The 14770-nt window shown below is 45.8% G+C and overlaps 3 protein-coding genes across 5 annotated transcripts in view; 1 reads left to right on the forward strand and 2 right to left on the reverse strand.

Moving 5' to 3' along the window:
* Positions 1-5874, reverse strand: part of grk3 (G protein-coupled receptor kinase 3) — a 43989-nt gene extending 38115 nt beyond the window's left edge. For all 3 annotated transcript variants that reach the window (XM_029515542.1, XM_029515541.1, XM_029515543.1), the window contains exon 1: positions 3678-5874. In XM_029515542.1, the coding sequence (XP_029371402.1) occupies positions 3678-3790 (113 nt within the window). In that variant the 5' untranslated portion in view covers positions 3791-5874. The remainder of the gene's footprint in view (positions 1-3677) is intronic.
* Positions 5875-7415: 1541 nt separating this feature from the next.
* Positions 7416-10008, reverse strand: cryba4 (crystallin, beta A4). The gene is made up of 6 exons (XM_029516020.1): positions 9641-10008; positions 9186-9229; positions 8855-8973; positions 8097-8238; positions 7794-7936; positions 7416-7657 (listed from the first exon to the last, which is right to left on the reverse strand). The coding sequence occupies exons 2-6, from the start codon at positions 9222-9224 to the stop codon at positions 7510-7512; spliced, it is 591 nt and encodes a 196-aa protein (XP_029371880.1). The 5' UTR covers positions 9225-9229; positions 9641-10008; the 3' UTR covers positions 7416-7509.
* Positions 10009-11902: 1894 nt separating this feature from the next.
* Positions 11903-14020, forward strand: crybb1 (crystallin, beta B1). The gene is made up of 5 exons (XM_029515939.1): positions 11903-12025; positions 12522-12640; positions 12778-12910; positions 13308-13450; positions 13843-14020. Exons 1-5 carry the CDS (start codon positions 11903-11905, stop codon positions 14018-14020), a joined length of 696 nt encoding a protein of 231 aa, XP_029371799.1.
* The last annotated feature ends 750 nt before the right edge of the window (positions 14021-14770 follow it).

The raw sequence follows: 14770 nt of genomic DNA on the forward strand, positions 1-14770 counted from the left end.
GGGGATCACTTCACCACGGGGGAGGTGAGGTGAGTGGTTTCCTATGAAATTAAAGAAATGGTCATACACTCTTGCTAAAAATATATTAACCAAACAAGGCCACAGTGGACTTGCGTGACTGTGTTCGCAGCACAATCAAACAGACATTAACTGGTCTTGTCGCTCTACTTTGAACACCCGTCTGAATTAGCACGAAACGATGATGCTTAATATGTTGACACAAGAACAGTCACACTGAGTGATGTTACTGCGTTATATTTGATTTTAAAGACTTTGCTTTCATTGATTCAAGTATCTATTGCCTTGAGAAGAGCCTGTGATGACTGCCTCATTTCCAGGTGTGCCATCAATTTTATAGGTCATTCATTCATTCATTGATAAATTCTAGATTGCTGAAACACAAAGGAAACCGATTTACATCTGGAGCACTATGACTTAATACAGCTACAAAACACCACAAGACAAGTTGGGGTTAACTGAATAACAAGGGAAGAGAACAACAGAGCTGGGGGTTTTTCTGTTTGCTTTTGATCTTTGACTTTATGCTAATAAAGTGAAGGGTAAGCTAAGGCTGAGCAAAAAGCAATACAGAACACACCAAAGTTTCTGTCCACAGACATGTCAAAACTGTTCCGACTGGTCATTTATCTGACAAATTCTCACATCCTGCGTCTTTACCACATCGATACGACATCACACTCATCAATGTCAGTAATGAAACCAGGTTATGTCCATTCTGACCTGCTGTACCAGCTGACTTTGAACACTTTGCCTTTGTTTTGTTGTGTCCATAATCTTGATTTGTTGAGTCAATAGCTGAAAACTAATTCCACCGTGTGGTAAAATACCAAGAAAGATTTCCTGTCAGTGAAGTATATTGTCTCAGTACTGAAACACTCACCTTCGGTCACAATGCATCTGGGAAGTTTTCACATTAAATACTGAAAGGAAGTTCTGAAACACGTCTCTAAACTCTCCACTCACAACAGTTTAAACAGTGTCACGTTTTCACAGCAATAAAATAGTTAAAAGGCCACTTTTGGAGCATATGGCCTAACTAGCCACAAAAAATAATTTTATACTTTTTTAATGTGCTACAGCTTTGCCTGCTGGAGTTGGATTTGTAAAACACATTTAAAGTACTGCTTAAAGAATCTAAAGGGCACAGTAGCAACCATGCTAATCCTCCTTTGCATCTAATTTGTTTGAACCACAGTCTGTACATAAAAATGGACATACTTGCAACATCATATTGATGTCTACGATGGCTCAAATTCATTTATTGGTTCGGTAAACATCTTCCTCATGAGTTTATGGTCTCAGTCGCTATTTTTTTGTCTGGTCCCAGTTAGAGGAAAATATACAACTTGATGCGTTGACACTTGTTTTGGACTGACAGACCTGCCCCCACATGATAAAACTGAGTCACTAGAGGGTTAAAAAAATAAGAGTCCTGGAGGAATAAGTGCTAATACATGGAAAGTTGCATTGGAGCACATCCTGGTCTTGAGGTCTCTGGCTTTACGGTTGGAAGACTGAGACCACGTAAAGACTGAGACCACTCACTCAATACCCAAGTCCTGATTCTTGGAGTTCCTCCATCTGTTGCTAACTAGGGACTAAAAGACGACAGAGGTTGTTGGGATGTTAAATGTTGAAATAATGAACTCATCAGTCCACCTATCCAGCCTGGTTGTATTTCTAAAACCTGACACTGAGTTTGTCAGAGGAAAAGCTTCTGTGGAAGTGTTAGTATAGAAGTTTAATGGTGGTGATATTGCAGTCATGTGGCCTTGATGATGTGGGTTTACAGCCCAACATTCGCTTTTATTGCTGCTGACCGTATCTAGGCTTTAAACATCATAAAGTGCTGAAGAGGATCCCAACCTCCCAACCTAACCTGGTTTGGGATCAAAAAAATCATCACTGTGGTGCTCTTACTGGAATTTGGAGTCAATCATAATTTTATGCATCTATATTCAAAGATGAGCAATTGTCACATTTACCACTGGGCTGAAGATGGTGGCTGATTACACCGCTCCGTGCTGCTATGCAACATTAAGAGCATTTTTTATGGTTGATTCACAAATGTGACTGTTTACTTTGATGGATTGGCTGTGTAAAGTTTTGTGTTGTCACAAGTTCATCTTCATACCAATCAGACATAAAAAGGAAACCAATACCAGTCCAAAGGAAGAAAATTCACATTTATCAATTTAGAAACTATTTGATGAAGGTTACCACTTATCAGCACTGCTAGGTGCATGCCAGCTGGAGCTGAAATAACCTCAAGAACATTAGAATATCTCATAGGGCTGGAAAGACACACTGAGAAATATTAGTATTTATATAAATATTACAGATAAAAAAGCATGGTACTATGTTGAGCTTGACAGTTGTCAGTTAAACATCATTAAAAATCCGGAGAGCCTGGATGTGAAATTATTTTTCTAGATTCTCCTGCTTGATGGCTGGATGGATAAATTAGGTATATGGGGTAATGAATGGTTTATTTCCTCCAAAAACTATAAATGGAAATTGACCAAAACTGGCATGTTTAATTAACTACTGAAGAATGTCCCTTTCATTAACTAATGTCAGCTGAAAAGATCAACAGGCTATATATTAATTACTGTGTGTAAAGACACCTTCTGGATCAGTGCACTTTCAGCTCATCTGCCAAGACAAGTCAGCAAGTCACTAAAATAGCTGACTATCTGCAAAAGGGGTTCAAAAAAAAAAGAACTCTTGGTTTAAACATTATCCTTGTTTAAGTCGCATCAGCACTGTGAAATCATCATGCACACCCACTAAGTTTACACACACGTGGGTGTGTCTAATACTTCTCAGTTTGTGATTAACAAAATTGAAGCACAGGAAGGTAAAATATAAACACTATGCACACAAAAGAAACCTGAAACAGGCTGGCAGATATTTCTGAGCTCTACACCGCAGAGCTACAGTTCACATGGTCGGTATGGTTTCGCTGAGCTGGAATAACACCGGTATATTTAAAAACTGTTCACGAAAAAGAAGCATGTCAATAAACAAATTTTAACCACATCCTCCACAATGAAGTGACTACATTACCAAAAACCAGGTCTGAGTCGGCACCTTCATGTCTCTAACAAGCTGCATAGCAGGGACAAAAGGATGTGCAATTATGTGTAGATGTAGATGATGTTGGTTGAGGTGAGAGGAGGAGGAGAAAGAGGGGGCTGGGGCTGGGGCTCATAGTGTTTTAAGGTCGGATTTAGCTGTAGTCTGATGGCCTTTTTGCTCGGGTGGCTTGCAAACAGCATGGATGAGCAGGAGTTTCAGATCAAGAGCTGCATGTACTGGCAGTGCAACTGCATCAGAAGGCTGGCAGCAGCACACAGGCTGCACAAAACACAGTTAAGACCTGGAAAAACTAACACTCAGCACATCAAATGTTCTGTTCAGCCTCTTGGTGAGATTCAGTCATGAATCTCGGTTTGGTTGTTTCAGTGACATGAAGAAATGTCAGCCTCCACAGTCATATTTCACTTGGCGGCTATAGTATACAGTCAGAGGTTTGAGAGGAAGCACTGCCTCCATCTCCCTATATGGCTGCATAGCATGCACATAAAAAAGGAAAAGAATAACCCGTCTGCCAAACACACAAACAGAGCTGCAGCCCGGATAAATGTGCTTACCTGGGCTCAGGCAGGATGATTTTCTTACTCGCCCGGGCCGCCGGAGTAGACTTGCTCTTCTCCATCGCCATCAGATAACTGACATCGGCGAGCACCGCTTCGAGGTCCGCCATCTTTCGACCCTGGGACGAGCAGATCAATAAAATAACCGGGGCTTTTTCAGGGGGTCTGGGGAGGGAGGGGAGGGCGGAGGGGTTCTGTTCTTAGGGAATTAAAAAACAATAATGTCCTGCACCAGATGTGACCACCATCCAGGGCCGAGGTGCGTGACGGGGCCGGGGGGGCTGACCATCGACTGTCTCCGGCTGCTGGCTGTCGGCTCACCTCGCCTCAAACTACCGTCATATACATGAAAATAGGAAATTCAAGAGGGAAGACATTTGGGTGGCAGGTTACTCAAGAAATGGCCGCCGGATCACCGTCCTGTTAATCCCATTTAGGTGCAAAAAAATGTATTAGTGAATTAATAAAAATGATTAAGGTGCAGGTTTCAAAATGAGAGCGACGGTCCGATCCGGTTCTGATGCGGTATGAGATGCTGAGCTGCTGGGTCTTGGAGACAGCTGTCAAAGCAGACGGGACTCCGGGGACTTCTCCGGTCTCTGGATGGAAATGTGACTGGTTTGTCTCCGGTGCATGTGTTTGGAGGGGGTGGCGGTGGGGGGAGGATTTTCCTCTCAATGTAAACACACACAGAGGAAATTTAAAACGGCCTGATTTTTAAGTTTCTGCACATTAAAAGATAAAAACACAAAAAACACGCGTGGTGGCCGCTTCTCTTCCTCCAAGGAGGGCGACGGCTTCAGTCACCGAGCCCGAAAAAGGGGAATTCATGAGGCGACAGGTTCAAGTGTTCACCGGCTGGGTCCTGGACGATTCTCCGGGAAACGCAAAGTCTGTCAGCCGAGATTTGGCACGGATAAAACGAGCACAGCAGTACGGGCTACCGACGATCTGCATTCCCCTGGAAACGTGAAGAATAAACTGGAAATGAAAACATCCACACGCCGCTGTTGTTTGTGCCGCCGCCGCCGCTGCTGCTGCTTCTGGCTTCCTGTGTTCGGCTGCAACGTTCCTCCTTATCGGCTCATCAATCACACGAAAATGTCGCCAGAGAAGGAAGAAAGTAAAAATAATGAAACAAAAATGGGTTGTGCTTCAACACCTTAAGCGGGTTAGCACCAAATCCAAACGTGATCGGCTGATCCACCAGCTCTGAAATCCTCACGCCCGAAAGCTAGCTGCTTTTAGCCCCGATGGCGATATCGATATTCCGCTAGTTAGCCGCCGCGCTAGCTAGCTAAATGAAACCTGCTAGCCAGCGAGCTAACTGGCGAAGTGTTTTTTTTTTTAAAGGAGCCTAAAAACGAACTTCGCGTTCATTTTTCGAAATAATTAAATTTCCGGCTCGACAGAGACACCGAGGAGAAAATACCCCCGTTACCAGCAAGCGAACACGGCCAACCAGCTGGCACTAACGAAGGTGGAGGGGGGGACGTGGTGGTGGTGGTGGTGGGAGACGGAGACACTGGCTCGGCTTCAGGCAGCGGTGGACCTAACGGCTAACGGCTGGCAGCCTCGGAGGAAAAAACACACACAGAAGGGTCAAAAATAACGACAAAATGTCACAAAATAATCCATAGCTGCTGGGGAGGGGGGTGTGTGTAGGGGGGGAGGGTGCTCCTCCTCGCCTGGAGACCCAGCGGAGAGCTACGGGTGACGCCGCTGGATGGGGAGGCGGGGGGGCGCTGGCCGGCGGTAGCTCGCAGCTCGTTCACCGATAACTTTCTCCCTCTGCCCCCCCACCTCCACCTCCAGCCTCCAGCCGTAAACTTGTGATTAATAACCGAAGGGGACTCAGTTCGGCCCCCTCCGCCTCTCCTCTGATAAATAAAGCAGCTCCGACAGCGCAGCCCCCCCACCTCCGTCCCCGCTGAGCGGCTCCTGTGCTCCGCTGCTATCCGGGCTGAGGGAAGCCTTCCTCGGCTACGCGCTCCGTCCGTCCTCGGGCTTGCCGGCTGGCAGAGCGCTTCGGTCCGCTGCTTCTGGATTAAGCTTTCGGTTCCTGGGCTCCGGGCCGGCGCATGTCTCCGCTGAGTCCCCGGTCCGCGGTGTTTTTCGGGGTTATTCTGTCTTTTATCGGGTGTTTCTGTCCCGGCTCGGCGGCTCCGCTCGCTCCGTGCTTCCACTTCCTCCCACTGCGGCGGAGGGAGGCTGTAAAACCCGGAGCGGGTCACCTCCGGCCGGGGCTGGACCGCGGAGACAGCTACAGTGTCTTACATATTTTCTGTCGTTTGCATTTTTACTCTGATCAGAAATGAAAAAAACAACTGGGTTTATTTATTAAGTTATTTTTCCATTTTTTAATTTGGGGTTTTTTCACAGAGCACCTAAAAAGGATGTGTTTGAATTGTATGAAGGGAAGCTGCAGAATATCTAACGTACAAACAGGCCATGCCCCCCCCCCCCGCCACTTTTTTCCCATTGATTGCATGGCTGCATTAATTCATATCACAGCACAGTGATAGCTTGCCACTGAACCCGGTGTGCAGTGCCGTTTCCTGGCCACTGCTGGTAGTGCCACTGCTGTAGGCAGTCCAGGGGCCTGCAGGTCACAGTGGGCCCTCACAGTGCAGGGGGGTGGGGGGCAGCAATGTGGCAGTGCAAGGCAAATAGAGGCCCCCGGACCAAATATTTGGCTCCCAAGAAAAGCACAAGTTTTCCATTTGATGCTTTACATGGACACTTTAGCATCACTGTGTCATAAATGTACTGCAGCTCACAGTTATACCAGGTTTGTGTAAATTAGGGCTGCACGATTAAAAGGATATGGTGGAAATGAAAACATCACAGGTAAAACCTGTCACATCGTATTATAAATAAAGTATTCTGGTGCCACAGAGATACTCTCGGCCTAAAATCCTCTTCTCCATATGGAAGATAACATGCTGGTTTGGTGTGGACACCAACAAAAAGTACATCATTATCATTTATCACATCATCCTTTGTGAAGTTTAAATCCTAATGTGAATGTCAGTCAGCGTAAACTCTAATAATAGTCAATAATTTACATCTGAAACACAAGCTGGTGTCAGTGGTCTGAATGCAAATGGTCTGTAAATGCAAAGCAGTCCACAGGACAGAACTGAAGCAGCTTCACATGCTGCTGTGGCTTCAAGTCAGACACAGACCTGAATTCAAAGTTTTACTTTTTGTTTGCACTAAATGGTCTGAAGCCAAAATGCATTTGCATGTTTGATGTATATGAATCCGACCTGCAGGAGCTGGTCAGTTAGTGGAGGCCAGAGTTGAATCTAAACTGAGACCAGATCTGAACTGTAACATGACCTAAAAAAGAAGGTAAAATCTGCCTCCATTTCACATTTTAACATTTTTATTCTCTAATACTTTTTACCTCAATTTTTATGCTTTTTTAATATCTCTCAAGTAAATTTGACTTGATCTGATTCAATCTTTATAACCTTATAAATTAAAATGAGAGACTCCAAATGTGCCTAAAGTAAAGCAGTCTCAACCAGACCAACAAGGCTGCTGCCTATGATTTATAAATTACAGTGAAAACAGCTCATATGCAAACGTAGATTTAGAAAATATTGTATGTCATATATTTTAATTTCTTTCTATACATTAACTCAAATAAGAGCAGGTTCTCAGTTTCTATCTCTCTATCTGTTCATCTTTTGATCCGATGAGAAGCAGATACATGGTGGAAGTCAGTAAGGTTTAAGAAAGACAGTTTATTCAGCACTGGGAAGCAGCAGGGGTCAAAGGTGAAGGGTCAGATGGGGAAAAGGGGATCTGGAGTCAGTAGTTACTGCTGAATACGGCGGATGGACTGGATCTGAGGGGTCTGGCAGTGGGAGCCAAACTCCCTGAAGTGTTTGTACTCCCCACAGTGACGATCACACTCCATGATATACTGGTATCCACGATAACCAGGGTACTGGTAGCACACAAAGCTGTTGGGAAATCAGAGAGAGGCCAGGGAGGAAGGCCGCATGAGATGTTGCAACAGATCATTGTTGTGAAAGTGCAACCAGGATTATTTTTGAACAGTTGGGTAAAAACATGGAGGGAGCAGAGGAGGACACTCACGCTCCAGACTGGATCCTGAGAGAGCCAACTTCATTGTTGCACCAGCCCATGGCCTGGAGGGAGGGATAATCGTCACTCAGCTCGCCCTTGCGGCCCAGGAAGTTCTCACGCTCGTAGATAGTCATACGACACTCTCTGTGGTTCTGGAGGACGAACAGAAAGAGAAAAGAACAAAGAATGCATATAAGTTGTTTTTCCAGTCAGTCAAGTCCACTGTTATGATCCGACAGACACACACAAGAGAGAGATGTCGACATCTGTGAAGCAAAAGTGCCAAGAAAACACAAGAAGCGTTGAACTTACAGCACAGGCGATAGGTCTGAAGGAGGTCAGTCTCTCAACATGGTAGGCATTGCTGCCGCCAAAAGCATCACACTGGGGATACTCCCCCCTCTCCAGGACAAACTGCTGTCCCTGGTAGGAGGCGTGCTCGTAACCCACCCAGCTGGGGAGACAAAGTTAGGACATGCTACCTGTCAGATCTGTGCAGGGACGGCACAAACATGGAGACAGGGACTTCTGTTAATTGTCCCAGCGCCTGAGTGTTCGTGTTCATTTACTGATCATCAAAAATGCACAAAGAAGTCTGCCGTCTATCTAAAGAGCATTACTGCCACTGGAGTGGAGCGGGAAAAGAGAGTGACCACAGGAAAGGAGGAAAGACGTGGATCATTTACTTTCCCGTCCCTTTTCACCTGTCTCTGGAGGAGGTTTGGAAGTGAACAGTTTGAAGACGCATCATCCAAATGCCGTTTAAATGAAAGAACTGGCAGTTAAATGTGGGTAAGAATCGACGTTACCCATGATGCTGATGAGCCTCGACTCAAACCCAGAAAGGAAGTGTGGCCTTCAAGCATTCATCCACCAAAATCAGGAAACAGGAGTGAAGCACAGTTCATATTGCGAGTTGCGTAAAACGTTCAGTGTTGTGTAAAGTTCATATTTAGTTGTCGACTCTGTTGCTGCTGTTACATGGTGTCAGTGATGAAATACTGCTCCTGGTTGCCCCCCCCCCCATCATTCAGTGTGACCCCCTGCTGCCTGTGGTTGGGTGTACTCACGCTCCGCTCTCCACTCTGAGGGAGCGCACGGTCTCGAAGCCAAACTCCATCACGTTGCAGCACTCTGAGGTGAACTCATGGCGGCGGCCCTGGAAGCACTCCTCATCGAAGACAATGATCTGATGAGGAGAAAATCAGCACATATAAACACAAAGAAATGCCCCCTGATGCCCCCCTGACATCCTGACAAGGTGCAGAAGCTGTGTTTATTCTGAAAGAAATGGCAGCTCTCTCCCAGAGGAGTTTTAATGGAAGCAGACAGAGAGCGTGTAGGTTGAAAGGACTTCTGGCGGGGTGATGGATGAATCTGTTCCTCCATCTGCACACTCACCTTCCAGTGGCCGGAGAACTTGGTGCAATGGTGAGTCATTTTGTCTGAAAGGGAGACAGAAAAACACGTATGAGGACGCTGCAAAGATCTTTTACTTTATAGCCACGCACGTCCTGAACTCTGCTGGAACTGTTGTGGACTGAAACAGTCTGTGCAGAAGCTTCAGTGTGAGCTGTAGAGAGGTGGCCTGGATTCCGGGATCAGCCTGAATGCATCATTCCTGAACCTGAACTCATCTATTTTTAGTTCCTACACAAAAATGAAGAGTGCTTGAGGAGCGGGGGGCCTGATCCAGGCTCCTCTGGCTCCTTCTCTACCTATGTCCTCCCCCCTCGCCACCGATTATCTCACCCCTGGGTTTGGAGCCCGGCCGGCTGCTGCGCTGTGGGGTATTTGTGTGTGAGTACGGGGGCCGGTCTGCCCTGTGCCATGCTGGGCCAGGGACAGGGACTCACCTTGCTTTGATGCCCTTGGGTTGTCCTGCCGTGAGAGTGAGAGGAGCCACGCGCCCCCACCCTTTTAAAGCCTCCCCTGGCAAGGGGCCATGCTGAAAGCCCCGGCTCAGCAGCAGGGAGGGGCCTTTCTTTGTCCCCCCCTGACAAAAGCGTGGTTAATCTGTGGATGGGGCAGAAGTGCAGACACCACATTATCACACCGGACAGTTGGACACGGAGACAAGATCCAGAGTGAGACACTGAAGAAGTACTGAGGGCGAAAATGGAGACAGGATAAGTTTCTCGTGTCTAAAAACCGAAAGGTCCTCAGTTACAGAAGAAATCTGATCATATCCTCACAAACACTGATTGAATTTTCTCCATGTCCAATGAAGTGATGTCTGCGCAGGTATCAAAGGAAGTCTGCGTAGGAAAACCTCCCCTGAACGAGGAAATACATTTTCGTGCTGCAGATATCATGAAGATTACACAACCAAGAGGTTTTTATTGTGAAAGGTTCCTTTTATTGCATCCAATTTTCCAAAATTAAAGTCACATAATTGTGTTGATCACAAAATATAAACGATAAACGTCAGCCGTGTTGAAACAGGTTTAACACAAACATCATCAGCTGTGTGAGACTGCTTACATAATCAGTCAGTTGTAAACAACAGAGCGGAGGACTGTATGGGCAGCAGGACTTTCTGAACAACAGCTCCATTTCCTGTGAGCCCAAAGGAACTTCAGCACACAGTCTGAATTTCAGTCACTTTCAGAAAGAATTTCTAAACATTTCTTTAAAATTATAAAGTGTATTTCCTGACTGCAGTCGACGTTCATTCGACACCACAGCAGGAGGTGTGATGCCCACACGGATTACACTGCAAAATCAGTTCACACCTAATCTGGCCATATCAAACACAGTTTAATCCCATGGAAATAAACACATTCGAGGTAATATAATCCAGGCATAATCCCGCTGTAATCCAAGAATTATCACCATCATCATCAGCAGTAGGGGGAGGAGCAGTGCTGTCAGTTTATAAAAGAAAACAAATTTAGAGGGAGACATTTGACTGTAAAATATCGTGTTTACAAAAGCGCTCAGAGGGATTAAAGGTCGTGACCAGTTTTACTCATCAAAGGAACATTCACAATGAATCATACCTGTGTGTTAAAAATGGAGGCAGGAGGCTATTAGCCTAGCGTAGCATCAGAGAAGCAAACAGTTTGCCTTTAGAGGAAGCTATTACAAGTCTTAACAAACTATAAAGGTTTTTTTTTACACCTATGCCAAACACAGAACATTTATATGTCATTTGAGATAAGATTCATTCATCATTAAATTCATCATTAATAATTGTAATTATTTTTTGTATCGCTGTTGAAAACCAGCAAATCAGAATCCAAAATGGCGGATGTTATCTTAGCTTTCCTGTTGGTGAAATAAATCATCGCTGTGTTTTAAATGTTAAATTAAACAGTTTTAATGTCGAGGTGTGTCATTTCCATTGTGCTTCCTCAAAACCGAGATGTGACATATGAGGGAAGAATAATTTAAAGTTTGGGGTCTTTCTCAGGCCCACAGTTGGAAAATCTGTTGTGTTTGTGTGTCTGTTGGTGACAGAGAGGATTATCTCTTTGTGTCCTCTGGACCTTTTGCATTCCTCCTCTCGACGTGGAACTATAGCCTCCAGCCCACCGGCCCAACGTGTGGGAAAAACGCCTCGGTCAGTGGTTTCCTTTGACAGCAAAACGCTTACAGGCAGGCCAGAGGGGCCGGCCACGTTTCTGGGCTATGCGATGACCCGGTGGCTTTGGCAGTGGCCAACTGTGATGACGAGAGGCTTTCTATTGTGCTGTGAGCTTCTACGTTTGGCCTTTGCCAGAGTATAAAAGCTCGGGTCGAGCGTTGAAGGCACCAGCACGAGCCAGCCTCCCTCACACGGCACTGCAAGCTAGACTGACGCAGGTAAGGACACACAGACGCAGACACCAGAGCAACAACCCCACACCGTCCAGAGCCAGGGCCCGGGGAAAGACCCGAACATCGGCCCAGGTCCCAAATGAGCCTCCCACGTAAACAGCAGACTTGCGCTTTAGTCCAAATCCCAAAATGAAAAGTACTTTCCACCCCTCTGCCAACGTCCACACCTCGACTCCATGTCTCCTTCCCATCTCCTCTCTCCTCTGTGATCCTGTCACTTCCATTTACACCTCTATTTCTGTTCACCCCCTTGTCTTCCTCCATCTCTCACCCAGACTCTCCTGAAGCCCCTCACCATGTCTCAGACCGCCAAGTCCGCCTCCAGCCAGGGCACCGATGCCAAGGACAAGGGAGCTCCCGCTCCTGCTGCCTCCAGCAAGGCCACCAAGACTGGCGAGCCCGGCATGGGATCCTACAGAGTGAGTGTCTGCATCCAATGCTGCTTTTTTTAAAGGGTCACTTCGCCCAAATGACGATGAAAACAAACCGTCTCATCTGTCCGTGCAGACAGTTTTGGTTTCATTTACTCACAGATCCCATCCTGCAAGTTAAAGTCTGAGAATTTAAATGATTTTAGCATCGATAATGAAATTCAACTGGGACCAAAGATGGTTTGTGTTTGTAGTTTGAGTGAAGCAACCTTTTACTTTATTAGTTTACTTTCATTCAAATTAGTCAATAAAGTAGATTCAATAGTTTGCAAAAGAAAAAGGTTGTAAATAACAAATACACATTTACAAGTTTTGAAAAAGTTCCTAAGAAAATATGATATAAAATGAATGCATTGAAAACTTGAAGCACCAATTTTGGATTTATTGGTGCATTAATGTTGTGTTTAGGTTGTGTCTTTCTGAGGACATATTCTGATTTATTTGAGTCAAGCTGATGATGCCATGAGCTGTCTCCTCTGTGCAGATCATGCTGTTCGACCAGGAGAACTTCCAGGGCAGGATGATCGAGGTCCAGAATGAGTGTATGAACGTGTGTGACCGTGGCTTGGATAGAGTGCGTAGTATCATTGTGGAGTGCGGCCCGTAAGTGGACACCATCTCTCATGTGTCGATTCTCTCCATTCACTTGTGTTTGACGGTCACCTCTCCTCTAATCCTTCTCTCCCGTCTTCTCCCCCCCTCTTGTGCCCCCCCTGTGCCTGGTGGCCCCCCCTCTCCAGCTTTGTTGCCTTTGAGCAGACTAACTTCCGTGGGGAGATGTTCATCCTGGAGAAGGGAGAGTATCCTCGCTGGGATACCTGGAGCAACTCCTACCGCAGCGACTGCCTCATGTCCGTCAGGCCCATCCGCATGGTTCGTTCTTCTGCTGTCCAGGAGGATGAAATTGTCTGTTCAAACAGGAGTCAGGGAGTCCCTCAATCTAAACTTCAAAACAGATCTTCAGAAAACTCTGGCTGACTGACGCGGCTTCTTCCTTTATTTAGAGTGAAACAAGATAAAGAAAAGCTGCAGATTTTCACATTTAAGAAGCTGCAACATTTTGACAGCAGCTTAAGAAATAATCGGAATGGTCCAAATAATCATCAAATTGTTTTCACCTCTCAGGTGTTTGGCAGCCTCTTTTAGGATGTTTGAGATGAGAGGCCACCCTGAGCCAAATTTCACTTACTTACTGCCTGTTAAAGAGATTAACACAAAAACACAAACACAAATGAACATGGAGTTTGTGTGCCTCATCTCCTCCCTGCAGGACAGCCTGGAGCACAAGATCTGCCTGTATGAGCTCTCCGACTTCAAGGGCAACAAGATGGAGATCCAGGAGGACGACGTGCCCACCCTCTGGGCGCACGGCTTCTGCGACAGAGTGGGCAGCGTGAGGGTGCCAGGAGGATCGTGAGTACACAAGCACACACTTCAGTAAATGGGCTCAGGGGAGGATCAGGACCTTCAGGTGTGTGTTTTTTCAGCTGCATGACATTGAGAAAAGGCCGGACGTGCAGCCTGAGAGCTCACCTTCTGCTCATGCATAAATAAAGTGGAACCTCTGAACTGCAAATATTGTTGTAGACATAAGAGGAAAGCCCTGGAACCATAAAAACTCAGTGAGCTCCTCCACCTCCTAAAACACCTGCCATACTTAGTGAGGGAATCTCTAAAAGAACTCACAGTTTCCAATACAACCTCTTTAATGATTATTAGGTTTATTCAGAGAGAATGTCGTTTCAGCTCACATGGTTTAGGACAGAGAACTCACAGATTATAAGAGCTGTCTGTGTCCCTCTCAGCTGGGTGGGTTACCAGTACCCCGGATACAGAGGCTACCAGTACCTGTTTGAGTGCGGTGACTACAGACACTACAACGACTTCTGCGCCTTCCAGCCCCAGATCCAGTCCATGCGTCGCATCAGGGACATGCAGTTCCACCAGAGAGGATGTTTCAACTTCACCTCCGCCAGCAAGTGAACGACACCTGCTGGCTGGGCGCTGCTGTAGCCACGCAGCCCTGCACATTTTTATTTCTCCAAACAAACCCACCCCCACTCTTTCTCTCTCTCTTCCCTCCTTTCCTAAATCTTCACCATCGTCGCTCCATCCCAAAGGAAAGACAGAATGAGAGCAAACACAACCTGAACTGACTTTTTATGGTGCTAAAACAATAAACATGTTGTGGAAAACCTGAATCCTCCCTGGTTGGATTACCTTTATTTATCCGAAACGTGACTCCCTTTGGGTTACTGGCTACAAAATGAAAGGTACTTCTAACTGTAAATCACAGGCCTAATGTGAGACTGGTACATTTTTTGAGGAAAAACCTGAAAGTACCGAGTTACATTATTTTTGTGTACAGGTTAGATACTAAGATACTATGTTGGATATGTAGTAGTATTACATTAACTGTCCTTTAGGCTATCAAACATGATATTTTAATTTTATCCGACCAACTAACAGTTTTTATAGAAACATAATAGTTTACATTCTTTAAATCACAGTGAATCGTGTTGTAAAGGGCAGCACCAACGTCCAAGATGGCCAGAGAACGCTCCTAAAAGATCCCATTCAAGGTGACGAGAGCATCTCAGAACCCTGGAAACTAGATCCCAACATGCTGAAGGACCACTAAAGGCCTTCAATGACTGCAAGAACCAGGAAGAACCAGGACGGCCCACCAGAACCTCCTCTTGGATAACTTTACCAACAGTAGTCGGTTTAATC

Source organism: Echeneis naucrates, chromosome 12 (assembly GCF_900963305.1).
Source record: "Echeneis naucrates chromosome 12, fEcheNa1.1, whole genome shotgun sequence".
Classification (NCBI taxonomy): Eukaryota; Metazoa; Chordata; class Actinopteri; order Carangiformes; family Echeneidae; genus Echeneis; species Echeneis naucrates.

Excerpts from the sequence above, each read along its gene's own strand:
- cryba4 (XM_029516020.1), bottom strand. The coding sequence starts at position 9,224 with ATGACTCACCATTGCACCAAGTTCTCCGGCCACTGGAAG. Across the intron at positions 8,974-9,185 it reads AGTTCTCCGGCCACTGGAAG|ATCATTGTCTTCGATGAGGA; the intron begins GTGAGTGTGCAG and ends TCTCCTCATCAG. Across the intron at positions 7,937-8,096 it reads TCAGACCTATCGCCTGTGCT|AACCACAGAGAGTGTCGTAT; the intron begins GTAAGTTCAACG and ends TTCGTCCTCCAG.
- crybb1 (XM_029515939.1), top strand. The coding sequence starts at position 11,903 with ATGTCTCAGACCGCCAAGTCCGCCTCCAGCCAGGGCACCGATGCCAAG. Across the intron at positions 12,026-12,521 it reads CCGGCATGGGATCCTACAGA|ATCATGCTGTTCGACCAGGA; the intron begins GTGAGTGTCTGC and ends TCCTCTGTGCAG. Across the intron at positions 12,911-13,307 it reads CCGTCAGGCCCATCCGCATG|GACAGCCTGGAGCACAAGAT; the intron begins GTTCGTTCTTCT and ends TCCTCCCTGCAG.